The sequence below is a fragment of the Labrus bergylta genome, chromosome 16, assembly GCF_963930695.1.
Source record: "Labrus bergylta chromosome 16, fLabBer1.1, whole genome shotgun sequence".
Classification (NCBI taxonomy): Eukaryota; Metazoa; Chordata; class Actinopteri; order Labriformes; family Labridae; genus Labrus; species Labrus bergylta.
In genome coordinates, this window is record NC_089210.1 from 24,375,573 (window position 1) to 24,395,973 (window position 20,401).

General features: G+C 44.9%; 1 protein-coding gene across 4 annotated transcripts in view; it reads left to right on the forward strand.

The window, feature by feature from the left end:
- sdk2a (sidekick cell adhesion molecule 2a) overlaps nt 1-20,401 on the forward strand; it is a 92,879-nt gene that overhangs the window by 28,526 nt on the left and 43,952 nt on the right. For all 4 annotated transcript variants that reach the window (XM_065964919.1, XM_065964921.1, XM_065964920.1 and 1 more), the window contains exon 2: nt 20,200-20,359. In XM_065964919.1, coding sequence (XP_065820991.1) covers nt 20,200-20,359 — 160 coding nt within the window. The remainder of the gene's footprint in view (nt 1-20,199; nt 20,360-20,401) is intronic.

Here is a 20,401-nt window from a genome sequence, read left to right on the forward strand (position 1 = left end):
TCTCAATTTCAACTCTTAGAGACCGGTCTCAGTTGCCACTTCTGAGCTTTAACCAGTTTTATCTTTTGAATTTTTAAACAAAAAACAGTAGTTCTTCAATGGAATGCACCACCCATTGAGGAAACTGTACTTCTACAAGATCCCATAGAAAACCCAGAGAGGAGGGGGGATTGTGGATTAATACTTTAGACTAGAGGTGGGCGATATAGGAAAAAATATCATATCACAATTTTTTTGACCAGTTCAACCTAACTTATTTCCCTGTATAATGTTTTTAAATGCACAAAAGCTGTGCTGACAAGTTTAATCTATTTGAAAAACATCTTTGTAGAAGGTCTGGAGGTCTCACCCAGAACATCTTTAGCAACAGAAATGTCTTTCCCTCAATTTGATCAATATTTATGCACAATTTGAAGGTTTTCCTCACCACTTTGAAATGATGATTTAGTTATGTGTCCTCTTTTTGTGTTCATCAGGAACATTTTCACACAGTGATGCATTCATTTAAAAACATGTAGACTTCGAGTTCTTGTGTTTCTGTTCTATTTAGCCCTGCAGAGTTCCTTCAGCTGTAGCTTCATACAGGCTCTGCAGCCTTTGTTGTTTTTTATGACATCATTTAGTTTGGTTTATATAATCAAACATAATACAGAATGTGTTCATTCTGTGACACATGATCAAAGTAAGTTTTACTGACAGAAGAGTTTAATTCATAGAGGGGGTGGTACATCGTTGATTGACAGACAGACAGTCACCATGGTTACTCACCTGCCTGCTGCTTTGTAACATCATTTAGCCTAATCCCTATAGGTTCCGTTATCACAAGAGGTGAGCTTCGGGTGGAGAGGCTTGATAAGTAACTTTTAAAAACTGAGAGAGAGCAGAAAACACCGACAGCAACATTTTAAACACCAGGGTTATATCTCTCATCACTGTCTGTCTGAGCTCCTCTCTGTCTGACTCTCTACAGGACTGTTAACGTCTCTCTGGCTCGTATAACGGTTTCTTGTGTCGCTATCTGAGATGTAAACTTATCTGTGCACACTATGCAGATAAGTTAACTGTTGCTCACAGCGTGTCGGTTTGGAAAATCATCAGAACAGTTGCATATAACCGAGATGGAGTTGTTTTTGCGGACTTAAGTTTCGTTTTCGTTTTCACCGCTGCGGAGCAAAAAAAGGAGGGAGGGAGACGCGTCTTTGTAGGAGCATAAACTGCAGCATGATAGAATAAACACATTAGCCCGGTTCTATGATCTCTCTGCTTTGGCAGATCGTCAGCAAGTTAAAATCCTTCACGATCTAATATCGTTATATCACCCACCACTACTCTAGACCACTCCACTGTCCCTGTGAGGAAACAAACAAACACACTTGTCTTAACCCTGCCATGAAATATTGTGTGAACTTGAGCTAAAGATTATTTTCTTTTCACTAACATCACTGCCCCGGAACACTGACTGAGAGTGACAGCTGACTCTGATCCTGATGCTGACATTCTGTGAATTTTGTATTATTCTCTGTCTTGCTGCTGCAACGCCCAAATTGCCCAAATAATCTTATCTTATTAGGTAAGGTGAACTAGCAAATGTTAACTATTTTGTACTCACCTGTGCTTTGATGATGAAGAAATTCTTGCACTTCCCAAATGGCAGCATTATTGACCCTGCCACGTCTGGACTTTTAGACTTTCATCCTGGCGGCGTTGTAAGGATTCTCCTCTAAACATATGTAAACATCCTCAAAGAAGTGCAGTTCTGATGAGGACTTTGCTGTTTGTAGTGATTGAAATAGTGTCGCAGGTGCTGTATCTTAATATCTCTGTTTTTCTGTGGTTTTCAGGTGATGTAAACATGCATCATTTTGAAAGAGACGGAAAGTAAACAAGCCTGTGCTGCAGCTCCGCGGGGTTCAATGGTGGCTGCGAGTTTTTAGCCCACCAGGCTTCTGAAAACTATAAAGAGTGGGAGAAAATACTGTAATTTTCAGCATCTTTTTATCGGTCGCCATAGTCGTCTTTGCAACGTCTTTTCAGCGGAAAAAATGTTTGCTGGGGAAGTTGTGGTTTTGGTGTTCAATGCAATAGCGGTTGTAAAACTCTTGTTACTAGAAATGAAATGTTTATCAATAAAGTTAAACTTGATTTATTTATTTACTGTTGCTCACGTCCACTGAGGGCATTTGTAGAAGAGCTTATATGCTAAGACACTTTGTAGTGGGTCAAACATTTTCTTTTCCCTGTTGACTTTTTAATCAAAGCGTTTTGAGAGTATGTAACCCAAACGTATACACACATGCAGAAACATCAGTAAACGGATACGCACACGCGCGCGCACACGCACGCACGCACGCACGCACGCACGCACGCACGCACGCACACACGCACACACACACACACACACACACAGCTCCTCACAGGTGGAAGCCCATTAGAGACATTTTTGATTAGCTGTTTTCAAGATGTGAGTCAGGTAAACCGAGGTGCTCCCCGCCGCTGTGTGATGTTTAGTAAAGGTCAGCAGCTGGTGGCTCTGCTCCTGTCTTCAACACGCTCCCTCCCCCGAGCAGAGCTCAGACACCCGGGGAGTGAAGAGAGAGGGTGGGGAGGGAAAGAAAAAGAAAAGCTTGTGTTCACAAGCCGGCTGCATGTATCCTCCAGAGAGGACACACAGAATTGTAAGCAGACGTCTTAAAAAAAATCACAAATGCGATGTGCAATTTTGTGCTTTACACCGCTTTTTTTTTTTTTAGATAAGAGCATTGCTTCCAGATATCTTTTTTTTTTTTTTTTCCTGGCAGGGATGATTTCAGATTCTCAAACTTGGCAGGGTGTTTGAAAGCGAGGAGGAGAGATAGAGGAAGGGAGAATGTGCGTTTTGGCACTGTCCAGTCCACTGTTTAACTTCACTGAAGCTGTTTGTAGGTCAGGACTCTGGATGCTGGCTTTCCCTAACTCTGATACTCCCGGGGCCTGACATCAGCTGCTTATGTCGTATTAACTTCATATGGAACAGTAGATGGGCAGCCTTTGATGTACTTTATATTGATTTTTTGTTTGTTACTTATATTTGCTTCGGTTGGCTGCCTTGTCTATGTGCGAGGGGGAACAGATACCATGAAGATAAGGGTGTCAGATCAGTCGGGGTGCCATGCTTTATTTCCCCCTCGACAAATCTGCGCAAGTTTTTCCGCATCTCATCCCGGCGCCGCGGTGACAGGCCCGACAGGAGGGGTCCGGCCCGGCACACAACGACAGACAGCTCACGCTGACAATAATGCCACCGTTGCTCATGCTGACAGAGCCCATCCCCTCTCATTTCATTGAGAAGGGATGTGGAGTGAGAAAAAAACAGAGAGATGGAGGAGGGGAGCGTGGAGAGGTGGGTGAAGAGAGGGAGGCTGACTGGCATCCAGTCAAGGAAAAAATACCGATTTTGGAGCTCCAGACAGACTGTCACCGCAATGGGTAATCCTTCAGTAACACCCCTCTTCTGCTGTGTAGGTAGACTGTCAGACTGATAAACACATGCAAACACAAACACAGATTATATAAACGGGGCCTTCAGATACAGTATACGGAAGCAACTTGAACGCATTATAACACATCACTCAGTTATATTCTGATGCAGAAATCCCTCTCTCAAGTTCAGAAATAAAAACACGGATTCCGATTCAAATATAACACCACACCTCTTCTCATGTGTCTTAAAAAACACAACACCTACTGAGACATTTCCAACAAGTTTACTGTAAAACTAATTTATATGCATTCAATCCCCTTTTGAAAACTTTTCCCACCATTCTCTTTGACATTACCCGGCTATCAAAATGCAATTTACATCAGCAAATGGGAAATTCCAGTTTGTTATTGAACGCAGACTCTGACCTCGTAGGAACAATGATTGCTCATCTCGTTTACGCTTGTTTGTGTACACAGTGATGTTGCCCTCGTCAGCAACATAGCCTTAGCTGTCTTAAAGAGTCTGAAAACATTGGTCAGTGGGTTGTTTTCACCCACGTTAGAAAATCATTAAACACACGCTTTCTCTCCCCCCCCCCCCCAAAGTGCAGAAAGAAATGTCGAACTCCCCTCCAGCGAGAACCTTGCCAAAATCACGAGTGATTTCATACCACACTGAAAAAGCAAGCAGTGATTTGTTGTTTTCTAAATGTGGGTGTGTGGCTCTCCGGTGCTAATGTGATTAAGCTCCCGCACAAATAAGTTCAAGTTGAATCCGTTATTAGGGGTTGGACCTGTGATTACTTTCAGCCTGAATGTCACCCAATTTTTACTCATTCAAATGACACACTCCATTTTAAGATACATTTGATAACTTTTCCTTGAATTTGAAGTCAAAATTAAAAATGTTAAGAATGTATTTCATCCTTTTTTGATCGACTAATGACCTGTCCAGCCTGCTCTATTCAACAGGGAATTTCAAAGTTAACCTTTTATGAATAAAATAAAAAAATGAATGCAAGCAGTTATTTCATGCATTTACAAAAGAAGAGCCATGAAGTAATCAGGGAAAGGATTAATAAAATGAATAGGACAAAAACCTCAAATAGCAGCATGTAATGAATACCTTTGTGGTAAAGGATCCTTACCATTTTATAGCGTCGCATGGGACAGCACAGCTAAACCCCGAGCTCTCCATATATAAACATGCCTTTCTGTGGCTGATATGCATTGGATTAGATGTGAGTGGATTAGAGGAATGTGGAGGCAGGTTGGTGAGAACAGATCACCTAGATTGAAGAGGGATTTTTAACACTTCCAAATGAGATATGAGCACGCATTCAGAGATAAGACGCCGCACATGAAAATGGGTCAATTGTTCTGCAGGTTTAGCTCGTGATTAAGAAGATTACGTTCCACCATCGCAACAACAATGGCGAAGTCAGACAGCGGCCCAGTTGTACTTAGCCACTCCGTCAGCCTGGCTGATCCCTATTCTGTCCTTTCTCACCAACATCCAGACTTTCATGTCTTGAGCGATGGGACTTAAGTACCGAGGCATTGCTTGTCAGGCTGCAGATTTTCCGCCGGAGCAGAACATAACAAAGTGCAGTGTAATTTGACTCATTCCCAGACCAAAGAGTGTTTTGATGAAAGTTTGTGCGAGTGTCTTGCTGGTCCCTGAACCTCACCCTCCATATTTCAGAGGAGAGAGATTAGAGCAGGAGCACTTAGGCCACAGAGACTGGGCTGCTATTGATTGATCAAACCTGGCCGTTCGGTCCTGGAGAGAAGGGAGGTTTTTCGACACAGTTCTCTATCCCCTCCTAATGAAAGGGAGGCAGAGCTTGCTGTCTCCTTTGATCCAGAAGGGATTAAAATAGTGTTGCTTATGGAAGTAGAAAGATCAGGGCTGCCTGTTTTCGCCGGACTGCTGGGAAATATATACAACTCTCCTCTGTGGAGTCTGGGGTTGGGTCAGTTCACAGTGGGGGCAGGACGTCTTATAGTCAACTAATAAGAAAACTGCTCAATGCTGTGATCGCAAGCATCACTTGCTCCTCTTTTATTTATTTTCAACCTTTGTTTTCTCTCTTCAGTGGGGTTTTTCAAGATATTGGCTGTGCCTCTATATCTCCTTTCTGTGTTTGTTTCTAATTTCCTTCCAGAACCATATCTGTGTTTGCTACCATTACATGTTTCCTGTGTCTACAAACAGTTGTCTTTGTAATGCATCACAGGCTTTACTTTGGCAGCAACAGATCTGATTTTTTTTTTTTTTCTGACATTGATTCAAACCTGCTTTCCTTGTTGCAAACAGACAGATTGACTGAGATCGTCTTTGATATGCACAACGGCTCCTTGGACAGCTATTTGAAGGAAGTCCTGAAAAAAAAAAACCCCACTAATAAACTTAAAACCATGCTCTCAATAATTAAAGCTGATTTTCTCTGGGAGAAAATATTTTGGAGGGGAGTTGGTGAGGTGGAAGGCTTTGATACAGCCTGGAAGCCTTCATAAAAGTTTTAGATGTAGGGAGAGTAATTGACATTTTTCGCAAGTTGGCAGTCAGAACCACACGCGCTTTGCCAAGTGGGCCCTGAAGTTGGTGCGGTCAGCCTCTCGCTCCTTTTCTCTCTTGCTCTCTTCTTTTTTTACTCTGTCTCTTTTACACACACACATGGATTATGGATTATGGATTTCCTGCATGGCTCGCTTGAAAATTCAATTAATTGAGCCGTGCTGTGAAATATCTATCAGATCAGGATGTAGTTGTTTTTTTGCCAGAGAATGAACCAAGCAGTTTTCATATCTGCATGATGCATAGAGAGTGCAAAAAATAGAAAATAAACTACGGCAGAACAGCTGATTTATGCACGTATCTGCCTGATTTATCTCTGCTGGTGCACGCACACATACACGGTGGCAGGCACTTTAGGTGATGAAACAATCGGCCAGGTACTTAAGTTTTCAAGCCTCGGGGCGGTGTGATGTGTAAGGTGACATGTGGCTTCGCTATTAACCGTGCACTTGTTGTATGCCCGAGTGAGGCCACTGTTTGTGCAGCCTTCAAGCAATTTCCAATGGTCTGTTTATGCTAAATCCAGCCACCAGAGGGTTTATGCATGGCCATTTAACACACACAAACACACACACACACACACACATACAGTTTTCCAGTGTGCTACTGCAGAGAGAAGGTGGAGTTGTTAAAGAGACACTGATAGCCGCTGGCAGAAGCTGTAGTTCTGTCTGATTGTTCTCTCTCGGAGCGTTGTGCATGAGAGAGCGAAAACACAGCAAGTGGCATCAGAGAGAGAGAGAGAGAGAGAGAGAGAGAGAGAGAGAGAGGGGAAGCTCCGTTCATCCTCTTCCCCCAACTACCTGCTCATTAGGTTGGAGACCGGGGAGCTGCGTTAGGCCTGTTAACTGCGCGCCTACCGGAGGAAAAAGCTGACATTATCGCCTATTTATCAGAAGTCGCAGAACTCGTCAATGTGCTACCAGACATCAGCGCATCAATAAATCAGCGATCACTCTGGGCGGTCCTGACTTCTATAGCTTCCTGCCGCCCTGACACACTTTTATATACTCCCTTTTATTCACTTTTTATGTGCTGGGTTGATGTATTTTATCGAGCTAGTTACTACAGAACATAAACTAGGGATTACAACCTTGTGCATAAAAAAAATCTGCCCCCAGAGAGAAATGGAAGCAATCTGTTTTTAATATACCCTACTTCTTATTCTCTGCACTGCCTCCACACTTCACTTTCCGTCACTCAGCCTGACTTCCTTCTCCGCCTCCCGATGTATGCAGAAAAGGAGCAACATTGTTTTTATATCCTATTATCCAGAGTATTTGCCTGGCCTTCTCACCCCTCCGTTTCCCCGGTACCTTTCCGTTTTCCTACCTGTTAAGACTTCCAGAGGCAGCCGCTGTTATCTCCCAGGCTTTCAAACAGCCTGTCACATCCACTAGCTTCTCCCTTCTTCAAAAGCTGTCTCCCACTACTTTTCTGGATGCACTCCCTGCGGTTGCTAATGCCTATTGGGAGGCGCAGTCTGCGATGTCAAACTTGGGAAAAAAACGGAGTGAACCAACACAGGGGTCAGAAGAATGATGGAAGGAAGGCGAGAGGGTATGATTGAAAGACTGAGGGGGGGCTGCTGCAATAAGGTTGTTATTTATTTCTTTCCTTCTGTTTCCAGAGCTGACGTTATTGATTTTTTAACCTGAAACACAGCCACAGTAGAACCTTCCATCGTCCTATGGATTGGAATTGATTGCCTTGAGGCTCTCTTGTCCTGTAAATATTTGCAAGGCTTTATTGATTCCATTAGCAGCTATGGATGGTTGCTGTTGGTGGGACTTGACCAATGGTGGGAGGCTGATGCCTTTTTTCACAGCACGTTAATGTCTCGTTTCACACGTGTATTGTTGTATACGAGCTTTCATCGCAGCCATTATAAGGCGAATGGTCATTGTTTGAATTGTGTCCCACCTTTTGAAAGCAAGCCTTTCAGGTGGATGATTTACAAGCTCACAGCCCTTCTCATTAGTGCATTTATCCATCTCCAGAGAAGGCATCGATACTCTATTTACTGCCAGGTGCTTCTGTCTATACGTTTCTGGAGAGACTTTTTTTTGTTGTTGGATGGTATAAAGGGCCTAACCTTGGATGTGACCCTCACTTGCCAGAGCTGATTTCCACATGATAGACATTGAAGGGAGGAGCTCTAAAAGAGCTGTTGTCTCACTCTCGTAAAGCCCGGACACAATGCTCGTATAGGGGCCAATGATGTACAGCACATATAGACTGTGGGTGTATCATCTAAGGAAGCGAAGGGCCGGGAGAGCGCCGCTTAAGAGCACATGGGAGAGCAAGGTGGCCCACGCACTGCTGCTCTGTTAACCCGCATCTCCTCAAACTCCCCACCTCCTGCATATTCTCCTGTTGTCTCAGGAACACAAAGACTATTTTCAGGCAGCCAATCCACAGAAGAGTGGGAAACTGCAGCCCTGCATGCCCCTAAAAGCCTTCATGACTTTTTAATCGGTGGCTCAGGGCTCTGCGTCCGGCGGTTGGAGAGTGGACCCCACAGCTAGAGCTGGGCTCCACGGAGGGATCAAATCCCCCCTGCCTGAATCTCTGGCCTGTCAAAGCAGTCAGGCATGGAGGCATCGGACGGGTGGCATCTGAAGGTGAGAGAGGGGGAGAGAGAGAGAGGGATTTGGCAGTGGAAAAGAGCAGTTTGCGGTTGAGTAGGGCGCATGGTAGAAGGGAGCCAGGAGGGTATGTTTGTAAAGAGAGAAAGAATTTATGTGAAACTGCTGAGAGAAGGAATAGCCCTGCACCAAAATAGCAATTTCTGAGGTGAGAAAGAGTTTGTTCAGTGGAGTCGTAAGAGAAAAGTGATGTATGTGCGTGTGTTTGTGTGTGCAGGGTACATCGGTAGCACAGCATTTGGAGGTGATGGATTGTTACAGCATACCAAACAGAGTGGGAAAGGTGGGTGGTGGATTTTATTGGAGAGCTGGAAAGGTTTTGTGATGAATAATAGTCATGAGTGAATTGGTCATTGTCAGAACCCTCCAGAGCCTATTGAATCAGCAAGGCAAGGGTTTTACAATGAGCTTCAGCCATGAAGATCGGCCTGTTGGGTCGTAATAGATGGAAAGTGAGTTGATGGAGGCAGGGGGTACAATAGATGAGGCTGGCTCTCACCGCTGGAGCGGCATTTGTCTGTGGGGAAATGGGCCTCAGGAGAGACCTGTGTTCCGCCCACACGCTGTGCAGAGATCAGAGAGCAATATGGATGCATTTGATGATCGCATACAAGCGCGCACTATGGCACAGGTGCACACACACACACACATACAATAGGACTCAGGAAGTAAACACGCTGCATGGGTAGCATGCTGCCTAATGATACCCTGTTGACCCATCGCTAATGATCCCCCTAAACTCAGCCAGGAACATGATGCGCTTTGATCTGTCTGTCATTAAAGGACTGTGGAGTACATGCACGTCTCTTTAATCTGATGAAGAATTCAGATATACATGGATCAACTCACAGGAGACACACAAACACACAAACACACACACACACACACACACACACACACACACACACACACACACACACACACACATACACACAAACACACACACACACACACACACACACACACACACACACACACACACACACACACACACACACACACACACACACAAACACACACACACACACAGGTTTGCAGGCATGTATCCACAAATGAATAATTATACATGCACACACTCACATGTGAAGACACCTAATGTTTAAGCACCTACTGCGCCCACACATCTGCATTTTTTGTGTATTAAGGTCAACAAGTATGCAGGCGCTTACAAAGTTAGGCTTTTATGCACTCACACACACACACACACACACACACACAGGACAGCACAAAAAGCCCTTGAATCCATGACAGAGATTAAACATGTCATTTACTCGCTGTGGTAAAAGAGCAGTAATAAATAAAACAGATGATTTATTAATATCCACTTGTAATCCACTGCATTATATGTGTATTAAAGCACATTACTTACCATGGCATGGTGAGCGGTAAAGTGCTTCTAATAAAATTCTGAAGTGCGTACAGGCATTTCAAAGCAGCGGCAGCAAATCTCGAAGCAGAATCTCCTCCGTGTCTCACTAATGGGACTGATGTAAATATGTTCATTTGTGAATCTTCCTTCCAATTTAGCAACGCTCACATTGTAGATGAAGATTATCCTGGGATTATGAGGTTAGAAAAAAAATGCTATTTGATGTGTATTTATGCACGGCTTATAGATGTAGTAATATGGAATTAGGTTCTCATCATGGGCGGAATATACAAATGTGAAAGAAAAAAAAAAGTGTCCTCCCCCATCTGTGTCCCCGTCAGGTTGTCACTGAGAGATATTCATTTTCCAAAAGTGGAAATTTACCAGACGTTTATGATGCAAATCACAAGCTATAACTCTGTGTGGTGTGGAGAGCTGCATTAAGCCTTCAAATCACTCATGCTGCCGCTTGGGCTCCATGTACTTTATGCCACATCGGCTTGATCGTACGCGTGTATTTCAGCGTGTGATTGCAGCCAACAACATTCAATGCCTCCCGCCTCGCAGGTCCTCAGAAGTGGAGAAAGTTCAGTGAATTATAGACATGGTTTGTTTTACACTGGTGTGTTAAGAGCAGTGATGGGAATATTTCAGTAACATAGCATGTGGGAAAATGCTCTCTGAATACATTAACCTGATGGAAGATGGTGTTACTATTTAAATTTATGTAATTTTTAATGATAACCTCCAGGAATATGTGACATTGTGTGAAGACTGAAACTGCTGTGGTTGTAATTCCTTTTTTTTCTAATATAAAGAGCTCTTGCATATGTATAAGACCGTGTCATAAAAAAAAATAGAGCTAACCTTGGTTTTTCCTTTTCAATTCCAAACTTATTTACAGCTTCCCATTCTTCACACCCTCTTGCATATGAGAAGGAAAAATGTTACCATGTTGAGGTGCAAGAGAGTTGAAGTTTCAAATCCAGAATGGGACAGAGTGCATTCCCTTTAGCAAGGTTCTTAATATTTACTCCCGTCCCAAATGGAAGAAACCAACCCTGCCAACATCTATGCAGCAACACTTGGAGCAAAGTAAGCTTGAGTGCAATCCTAAGAATATCATAAGAAAAACATCATCAGCCTTTTGTATTGGATAGCGTCGTTGGCAAAGGGATCCAAGCTGGAGCTCGTGCCATTGTTATGAAATCTATTGATCCACTGCAGCGGTATGTGGTTTTGTTTTCTTGTTAGACAGCTTGCATTTTTTTAACAAGATGACTCAATGTTTACAAGTGGAAGTGTGGGCCTGTTGTGGACAGATGACAGGATTTTAGAAGGATAAGTTTGATTAAGTATATGGGGAATTTGATTGTAACAAACAAATGAATTGGTTATCCTTAAATGTGTTCTTCATTAACCGAGAGAAATATACACTACAATGTTCTGGTTTGGTCTGTGAGGATAAAGCGTCTCATCATCCTTTATTAATTTAATTTTCAGGCGTGCATAATTTCATCGTATTCACTTAGGCTGTGATTATGCACACCCGATTTTAACAAGTTGTATTTTTCACACTAAACCATCCAGGATCATGTGGAGGGGGCACAACAATTAGTATCTCTGACTAAGATTTTTTTCCCCCACGCTTTGTACAAATTGCATGCATCTCACTGAACAGCCGCTACTGTATCTGATAATTGAGATGAGCAATGTGGTGTGAAGTCATGTACGAACCAGCCAAACGCTGCTATTAGCATAATGTCAGGGCGTTCAGATCTTTGTCTGCCTGCTGGCATAGTGGCTGCCTGTCTTTACACAATACCACCAAGCTGTGTTCTGTCGTTCCTTGCTTGAGGAGGGGCGGCATGTGCACTTCAGACGCAAAGGAGTCTCTTCCCCCTGCGCCGATGCCACAGAGGTCACCGATGAGGCCTGGCGGGGATGTTGGGTATGGAGGCTGACAGCTTTGAGGATCCATCTTAAGGAAGTGATTTGGGGCTGATGCCGTGGCTATCACACCATCACGGAGCAGGTCTTGGTTCTCTAGCATGGATGATGGAAGAAAATAGTGGTCAGAGGGGCCTCCCTGTAATGTGCTGTAGAGAGGCAGTGATGTGACAAGCTCCACTCTGTCAGCTCTCACACTCCAGAGGTCTCCATTAGGAGCAGGGAGTCTGAGCTCCCACAGGCTTTGCTGCTTACAAAGGTGATGATCCTGCTTCACATCACCTCAAACCACCCCCACCAAAAAATCGCACACAAAAAAATCCCATTCCATCTTCCATCCACTCTTCAAATCTACTCATCTTTCATCTCCATCTCTTCCCTGCAGACGATCTGTTTTTTGCTCAATTGAATCAGTGTGACGTATTGTCAATTTAAGAAACTCCTGAGATGCCAATGCCGGGCGTGGATGATGCATTGACACCGGAGAAGGTGTTTGTCTTCTGCAGAAACAGGTAAATAAAGCATTGCCAATACCGATTGCCGTTCACGCTTTCTCCCAGAGGAAGGAAGTGAGACAGACAGCCAGGCTGTGTAAATGTAATGAAGGGAGATAATAATTCTTTTCTCTGTCAGCTGCTCTCTGCCATTAGCATTTACTGCCAGCCCCTGCCACTCACTGCTTGGCGCCCATGCACTCTGCCACACTGATAAGAATCACAATCACCAGCCTTTCCACACGCATATATTACAATGGCAGCCGCCCCTGATACCTCGCACCTAGCAAAACACTATTAGCATGCCAGCGGTATCTCTTAAATTCACAGATTCAAAGGGATCGGCTGGGGAGGAAGGCACGGATGGGACATGGCAGTTTGAGTCCATGCATTTTGTCTGATAATATTCTGGTGTCTGTCTTTTTTAAACACGCAAGGAAGAGCATATTTACTCGTTTTTTTATGCACAGGCACACAACCTGCATGCACACTTGTGAACAGGGTGCTGACAGGTATTCATAATGTCAAGAGCAAAGATGAATCTCTCCTCAAGAAAAGTACAACTCTATCTTTATTTTAATGGTGGGAGGGAAAGATCCAGTTAGTGTCTGGTGCATCAGGGCAGTTGAATCAAGGTGGGTTTTTTTTGTGATGTACTTGTTCGTGGAGCTGCCCACAGAGGTCCCAGGATGGACAGACAAAAACAGCATCGCAGGTGCATCTGATCATCTCCATCTCAATGCGTGTGAAGTAATGTTTCCCTCACCATACCATCCACTAATTAGGATCTAATTATCCGGGCTAGTGTAAACAATCGCAGCAGATGGCATAGCGCGCAGTATTAACTCTAATGACCCGGGGCCCTGTGGAATTCACATTTCAGCGCGTTTGTTTATTTTCCTCCATTAGTCTTTGCCCTACTTTCTAAATTCACTTAGGCCTATTTCCAACCTTCTCTTGCCTTGAGAAAAAGCGGCCCGCCTCCTATTCCCGATGCTGCTCTAGTTGTTGTTTTTTTTTATTTGCCGTTGCTTCCACTTATTGTCGTTTATCTGTTTTTTGTTGCCTTTTCTCTATCGTTCTTTTTTTTTTTTAACAATGTCAATTAGCTCTCACAGAGATCAAGTGAGAATTTGTACCTATTGTCTCCCCCACCCATCACTATCTCCCCTCTCCCTAGTGAGAAGAGAAAGTCAGAGAAAGAGATGTATGTGATCTGGCACACTAAAAAAAACCTTTACTTCTTCTTCCAAACTGTAGAAGCCTGTCTCACCTGGGAAATAATACTGTGATGTCAGTCACACACGCACTACAACGGATGGGAAGCCTGGATTATTTCCCATTGTTTTCCACCCTAAAAAAGCTCTGCAAACCTCACTTCTGTAAGAAGTAACACTTTCATATATCTTGTCCTTAGAAAGGAAGAAATTGCCACAGTGTCTGGCTTACATTTCTAAGTTGATACATTGATCTGTTGGCTCCGAGAATATGCTCACAGCTCAGTGTTGCAAGACATAAATCTTATCAGTGTCACAACATCAGACAAGAATCCGTGCTTTGTCTTTTACAAAGCTACGACTATCCCTCTGTGATTTAAGACACAACTTTCTTACAACCAGCTACAGTTGTTCGGCTGCGTTTTTTGCTGCTGTTCATCGGACATGGCTGAGCTGACTCGAGGCACGATGCTGCAGAGGGCGTGTAATGGTGGCCGTGGGTGTGTGAGGTCTCATTAATTGACGCCGGGCCTTGTGCCTGTGCTCCTCTGCGTGCCGTGTTCCCTGCCAGGAGCTGGACTTGCTAATTAGGCTCCTGGATATCACAGACACGTCCCGAGGTACGCCATACAATACACTGCGAGTGACTCAGAAACAAGAGTGCGAAAGGGGAGGAGAGAGCGGGGCAATAAGGGGGAGGAGGGGGGAGGGAGAGCCAAGGAATTAGGAGTAAAGCAGACAGACAGAAAAGGATGGAGGGACATCTTGACTGAGATCTGTGAAGAAAAGTATGTGAGGAAAGTGAGAGAGATGACAACTGATGAGGGAGCAAGGCGAGAGAGAGAGAGTATAGAAAACTATTGTACTGGGAGATATCAAGGCGGCCAAGGGAGAGAGACTGCCATAACACACAGAGAGGATACCATTATGTGGCGGGGGAAAGAGGAAAGAAACTTAGGATGGGAAGAGAAAAAGAAGAAGAAAATCAAAAAGAAAAAGGTACTTTGAGACAGGCAGAGCATGGCAGTGAGGAAGAGGAAGACACTCAGAGGAGCAGCGAAGCAAACAGAGAAGAATCCCTAACAGAAAAGAGTTTGTGTGCGACTGTGAATTTGTCTGCGCTGCCCTCTGGAGTGTGTGTCCAGATAATTCAATCTGCTGCCCATTGACTGGCCTCTCCGCTCCATCTTCACTCCTAATTAAATCTCCATTTGTTGGCTGCATGCTACTGCCTCTAATTGTGTTGCTGTAGCATCAGATAGGTACACCTCAACCCACATACACACACACACAAACACACACACACACACACACACACACACACACACACACACACACACACACACACACACAGACCCCACGGCAAGTGGGATCCCACTACCGTCACTGCGCTACATTACACCTCAATTAATCTCACATCAATTACACATCAATTAACCCGTAGCGATCCACTAAACACAGCTGGGACGCCGGCAGTATTTCATCTGAGGGGACCTGAGGACTTTTTCTTCCGAGACATCAAAGCAGACGCATCATTTTTTTTTTTTAAAGCTTAAAAAGAAAATCCATATCCCTTCTTCGTCTCTTCCTCAGAGTATTGAGCACGACTGTTCCAGCTTTTTAAAGTCATGCTACTTGGGCCATGAAGTCTATATTGCCACAGCACAGTTACCCAGAGATCTTGTGTAGTTCGCAGTCCTACAAACATGTTGAAGGGACTATAAATATGAAGAGGGGGAGGGACATATCGAGCTCTGACGGACTGGCACTCGCATGCGGCATGCAGATGTTGATCCATGGGCCATTTTCTGAAATGAATATATAGGGGTTGATGGAGGCTCTCCGTCTCCCTCCCCGTCTTTCAAGCCTGGCCTGCTTGTTTGGCTGTAATGGGTCGCTTCACCTTGCTGCCTTGTGTTGGAGGACACCCTCCTCTTCTCTCTTTTACCCCCCCCCCCCGCCTCACAGTCTCTCACCTTGTACTGTGCCTACATCACTTCCCGATCTCGAATCTCTGCATATCTCTCACCATCTTTCCCAGTGTCACTCCATCTTCGTCCTCTCTGTCTTTTCTTGTACACGCTCTTTCTTAATCCCTCCCTTTGTGTCTGCCTGCTTTCTGACTCACCTAAGTGATGGAGTGTAAATCGGTGTGGTGCCTGTTGTCCCGGTGACAGCAGCTTGTGACAGAGTGACAGATCAGTCTGACCTTCAGGACGGGCTATGTTTTCATGGGGGAAGGTGTGAATATCTGTAGGTGTGTGTGTTGGTGTGTGTTGGTGTGTTTGCAGAGCTTCATTTTCCTGGCTCAAAGATGCTCAGATCAACTTGTAAAGCGACAAATGAACTTGAGAATACAACTCAGCATGTGTGTGTGTGTGTGTATGCATGTGATGTGTGTGTGCATTTATGTGCACGTGTGTACCCATAAGGGAAATGTTTCATCAGCTTTTAAGATGCTTTTAACCTCCCTCCATCGACCACACAACACAAAACCTTTTCACCAACCCATTACTAGGCCAAGGTCAGTGCCATGACTGTTACATAACCCCCATCAGAGAGGCTAACCATGACCCATCTCGCGCATTAAAGTCCAATTGTGGAGGCTAAAGGATAGCTCTAAATTTTCCTGGGTGACACACGATGCTCCACAAGGCGGATTGGAGGAGGTGGCTGGTGCAGGGGAGTTGTGTCTTCTTGGAGCGAGAGTGTCTCAGAAGAGAAAAGAAAGGTGTAGAGACAGAAAGCAGAAAGGGTGGTAAAGTGAGTGAGGTCTGGAGAAAAAAGTGAGTGGATATCAAGAGTGGACCTCAAAATGTTTCAACAGGCAGGGGCTCCACTCTATCGATGCATTTCAGTGATACAGTTGTTGCTGAGTGCCACCTAGGATGTGGTTACATCGGTTCAATCGCAGGTGCCTGAGGATTAAACAGCAGGCAGGAAGAGCTTCCTGCTGCTGGAGAGGAGCAGGGGTAAGGAGGTGAGCGCCCAAAATAAGCAAGAGAGAGGATACAAGACAAAAGTGGAATGTGAACACCATCTGTGTGATAGCATGCCAGCATGGCACGATGGGGAGCACAATGGGCCTCGGTTTTATAAAGCTGCCCCAATGCCTGTGGTCTTTGTCTTACAGCTATTAAAATTCTGCGTATGCAGCGGGGGGACCCGGCTGGAGCCATGCCACCATTCAAGCTCAGCTGTCAGGTTAGAGTAAGGTGTTTTATATCTGCAGTGAATAGGCCGCGGTGGTCCAGCTTGACTGTTGGGGGCAGCTGCTACACACAGCAGCCACATGAAAGCCATCCCGGTCCTCCCATGCCGCTTTTTGGTCTTCCCTAGATCTGTCGACCCAGATCGGTTGCCTTTTTATTTGTGCTCAAAGTGATGCAGGAATTCCTCGGTACAGAACAACGGCCCTCTGGCTTTCCATCTGGATGTGAAGCCCGCGTCATGCACTGCCATGAATCCAAAATGCACCAGGGTCCCTTTGTTCATGACAGTAAAGGAGGAAGCGACAGTTATTCCCAGCCAGTGCTGTTCCAATTCCTACTCCTGTCTCTGCATGAGGGATGATAGCTTCTCCTTCTCTCAATGCAGCCAATCAGAAGTACACAAGGTCTCCAGTAATTAAGCCGAGTCTATAGTTCCCTTTTTGTACATTCCTGTGTTTGTGTCTTCAGGCTCTGTTCTGTTGCTTTAATACAAGTTGACAACTGAGACAAATTACGGATCACATCAAAGTGGAGGCAAACACATCGACCTGACACATTAGTGACAAAAGCGTACTCATCAACAATGAGCCATCTCTACTGTACATACTGTACGTATCAACAGAGCATTGTACTGTAAGCGCCTATACGCGCCTAAGTGTTCTCCATGAGCAAAAATAGACACAGATGGTCCCACATTGACATACACATACAACCACTCTCCATACACTTAAAGGGCAAGGAAATCTGAGGAAACTGAGAGAACACACCTGAATGGCATACAGTGTTTGTCTTCCTCGGACACAAATACGTTGCTGTTCGATCGCGGTGGCTCACTGTGAAGAGCGGAGGAATAGGCCCTATCTGATTCTTTCCTCAGCAGTAGGAACGGTTAGCGCTCAGTGGTCAGCTGCAATTTCAGTTCTCGCCGAGTCTCGAAAAGGAGATCACGTAACCGAGTGTGTTACAATCTGTGGAATCTGTGGAACAATCTTTGTGATGTTAAAACGTTTTTTAGCAGTGGAATTTTGTCATAAGTTCTGCAGATGCGACTGTTTGGGGATTTATAATCGGAGTCCAACTGGATGGGCAATTTGAGGCAGAAACGGATGTGAACACATAAAATTGCACTCAAACTGCTTACCACGGCGATGATTCCTGTGCACTCAATTTCCCAGTTATGTCATTTCACATCGGTAACTTGGTATTATGTATATTCCTTGCTTCAGACGATTAATGTGCGAGTCTGGGTTTGGCGTTTACGGGTCTCTAATGGAGGCACGTTGATGGAGCTGCATTGCTAAGTGCACGATGCCACAGAGCCCCTAAACCAGCTGGGAGTGGTTGGTGATGCCTGTGCGCATTTGTTCAGGCATAAGTGAATGTTCTCGAGTTGTCTGTGTGTGTGTGTGTGTGTGTGTGTGTGTGTGTGTGTGTGTGTGTGTGTGTGTGTGTGTGTGTGTGTGTGTGTGTGTGTGTGTTTACATTGTGTGTGTGTGTTTACAGAGTGCCTTTTTTTTGTGTATGTGCGTGTTTCAAGTGCGAGTGCATTTTTCTGGTGGATGGAATTACCATAAAGCCACCACTCCAGCAGCATGTGCTTGGGGAAAATGTGGATGGCTCCTCCATTGGGGCTCAAACAGGGATCAATTTCAAGTGCCTGGTCGGGTTTGGTGGTGATTGTTTCTAAGGGTTTTTTTTTTTGTTTGTTTTTGCGATGGTGGTAGAAAGAACAGATTAGCCAGGTAGAGGAGTGTTGTTGCTACCAAACAGTGAAAAATGTTGGGACTGGTTTTGAAACAGAGAGCAATGAATTGGCTGTTGTTTGTTTGCCTCTGTTTATGAGTGCTGTGCTTGTGGGTTATAGATTGGGGAGTAAGCTGCAGCTTTCGGAAGTGTGCTGGTGTGTGTGTGTGTGTGTGTGTGTGTGTGTGTGTGTGTGTGTGTGTGTGTGTGTGTGTGTGTGTGTGTGTGTGTGTGTGTGTGTGTGTGTGTGTGTCCTGGGTTTTTCTGTGTCTATGTGTATATGCACACTGAGTGCATGGCTGCTTGTGTGAAACACAGAGGTGCACAGTCATTCTTTTATTTACAGTTTCAATCAGGTTCAATTTTCTGTCTCCTCTTCCCTGCTCGGCACGCCTGCCCTCACATGCACTCTCTTCTGCCTGCTGCCGCCACACCATCCTCCGTTTCAGCTCCATAAATCTCTGGTGTGAACTTGCGTACGGACGTGGGGAGAGACGGCGAGGAAGGAGCTCCAGTAATCAGACATGAGAGTGAGTCAGCTAGTGTGGAAGACCTAGAACCAGGCGTGCTTGAGGCCTTGGCGGCTTACTGCAACTATTAATACAGACTTTAATTAGCCCGCCACAAACACTGGCACAATCGGCTCAGTGTCGCCCGTGGCTGGTGAGGCAGACAGATCAATAGGTCTGATCATGCCTTTTTCATCAGCTCAAATGAAAGCACTTTGTCTCCGAGCTGAGCCCTGGACCTTGTGTATCACCTTAAAGGCTTTCTGCGACTGCACTGGCTGTGTGCAGTGTTGCGGATGGGGCTTGTATAATCTGGCTGCATTAGGGAACTATAAAGATAAATGAAGGGAAGCACAGAGCATAACTCATCCTGTCAGAGAAGGGGGGTTTAAGGCTGTGAAACTTTGTGTTTTCTAAACCCAGCCCCTACCCCCATGGCTTCCCAGTTTCACACTCTTTCTTCCTCCTACTTGCTTGTGTTTCTTCTTTTTTTGTTGTGTGTGTTTGTGAACAATCTCGGCTGTATTTTTCTCCATCTGCTTTCTGTCTATTTTCTCTCCCAACCTCTTTCAATCTCCCTTCTCCCGCCCCGTCTCTCCACTCTCTCTTCACCCATCCTTTTTAGTGATCTAGAGGTATGGACGTGTTCATTTACACTCCCTCTGCTGCACAAATTGCTCCTCTATACCTCTTTGCCAGCGCGTTTCAAATGAAATAAAAGAGTAAGCTGCTTTTGCAGTAACAACTTATTCCATGTGCTTTTTTGGCAGGCTTCTCTGTTGACCTTCAAGTTCCCCAATCAGTGCACAAGAAAAATGGAAATAGCTTGTTCTGAGCCCTCATTTCCTGTGAATTGCTGGAATTGTGTTGTGTGTCTGCTCGGAGGGGTTACTGAATCACCGCCTTTTTCACCAACTATTCTCTGCTTCTCTTTTTTTTATTTTCTGTCAGTCTTTTCTTGTGTCTTTTTATATCACAGTAACCCTCTTTTGTCTGTCTTGTCCCACTTTTCAATAGATGATGTCCCACCTTATTTCAAGATGGAGCCTCCTCAAACCCAGGTTCATCTGGAGGGAAACCGCCTGGTCCTCACCTGCATGGCAGAGGGCAGCTGGCCGCTGGAATTCAAATGGATCTACAATGGGACCGAGCTGACACGCTTCTCCCTGGAGTACAGGTGAGGAATGCAACCCTGTCTGCCAGAACTGATTCTCTTATC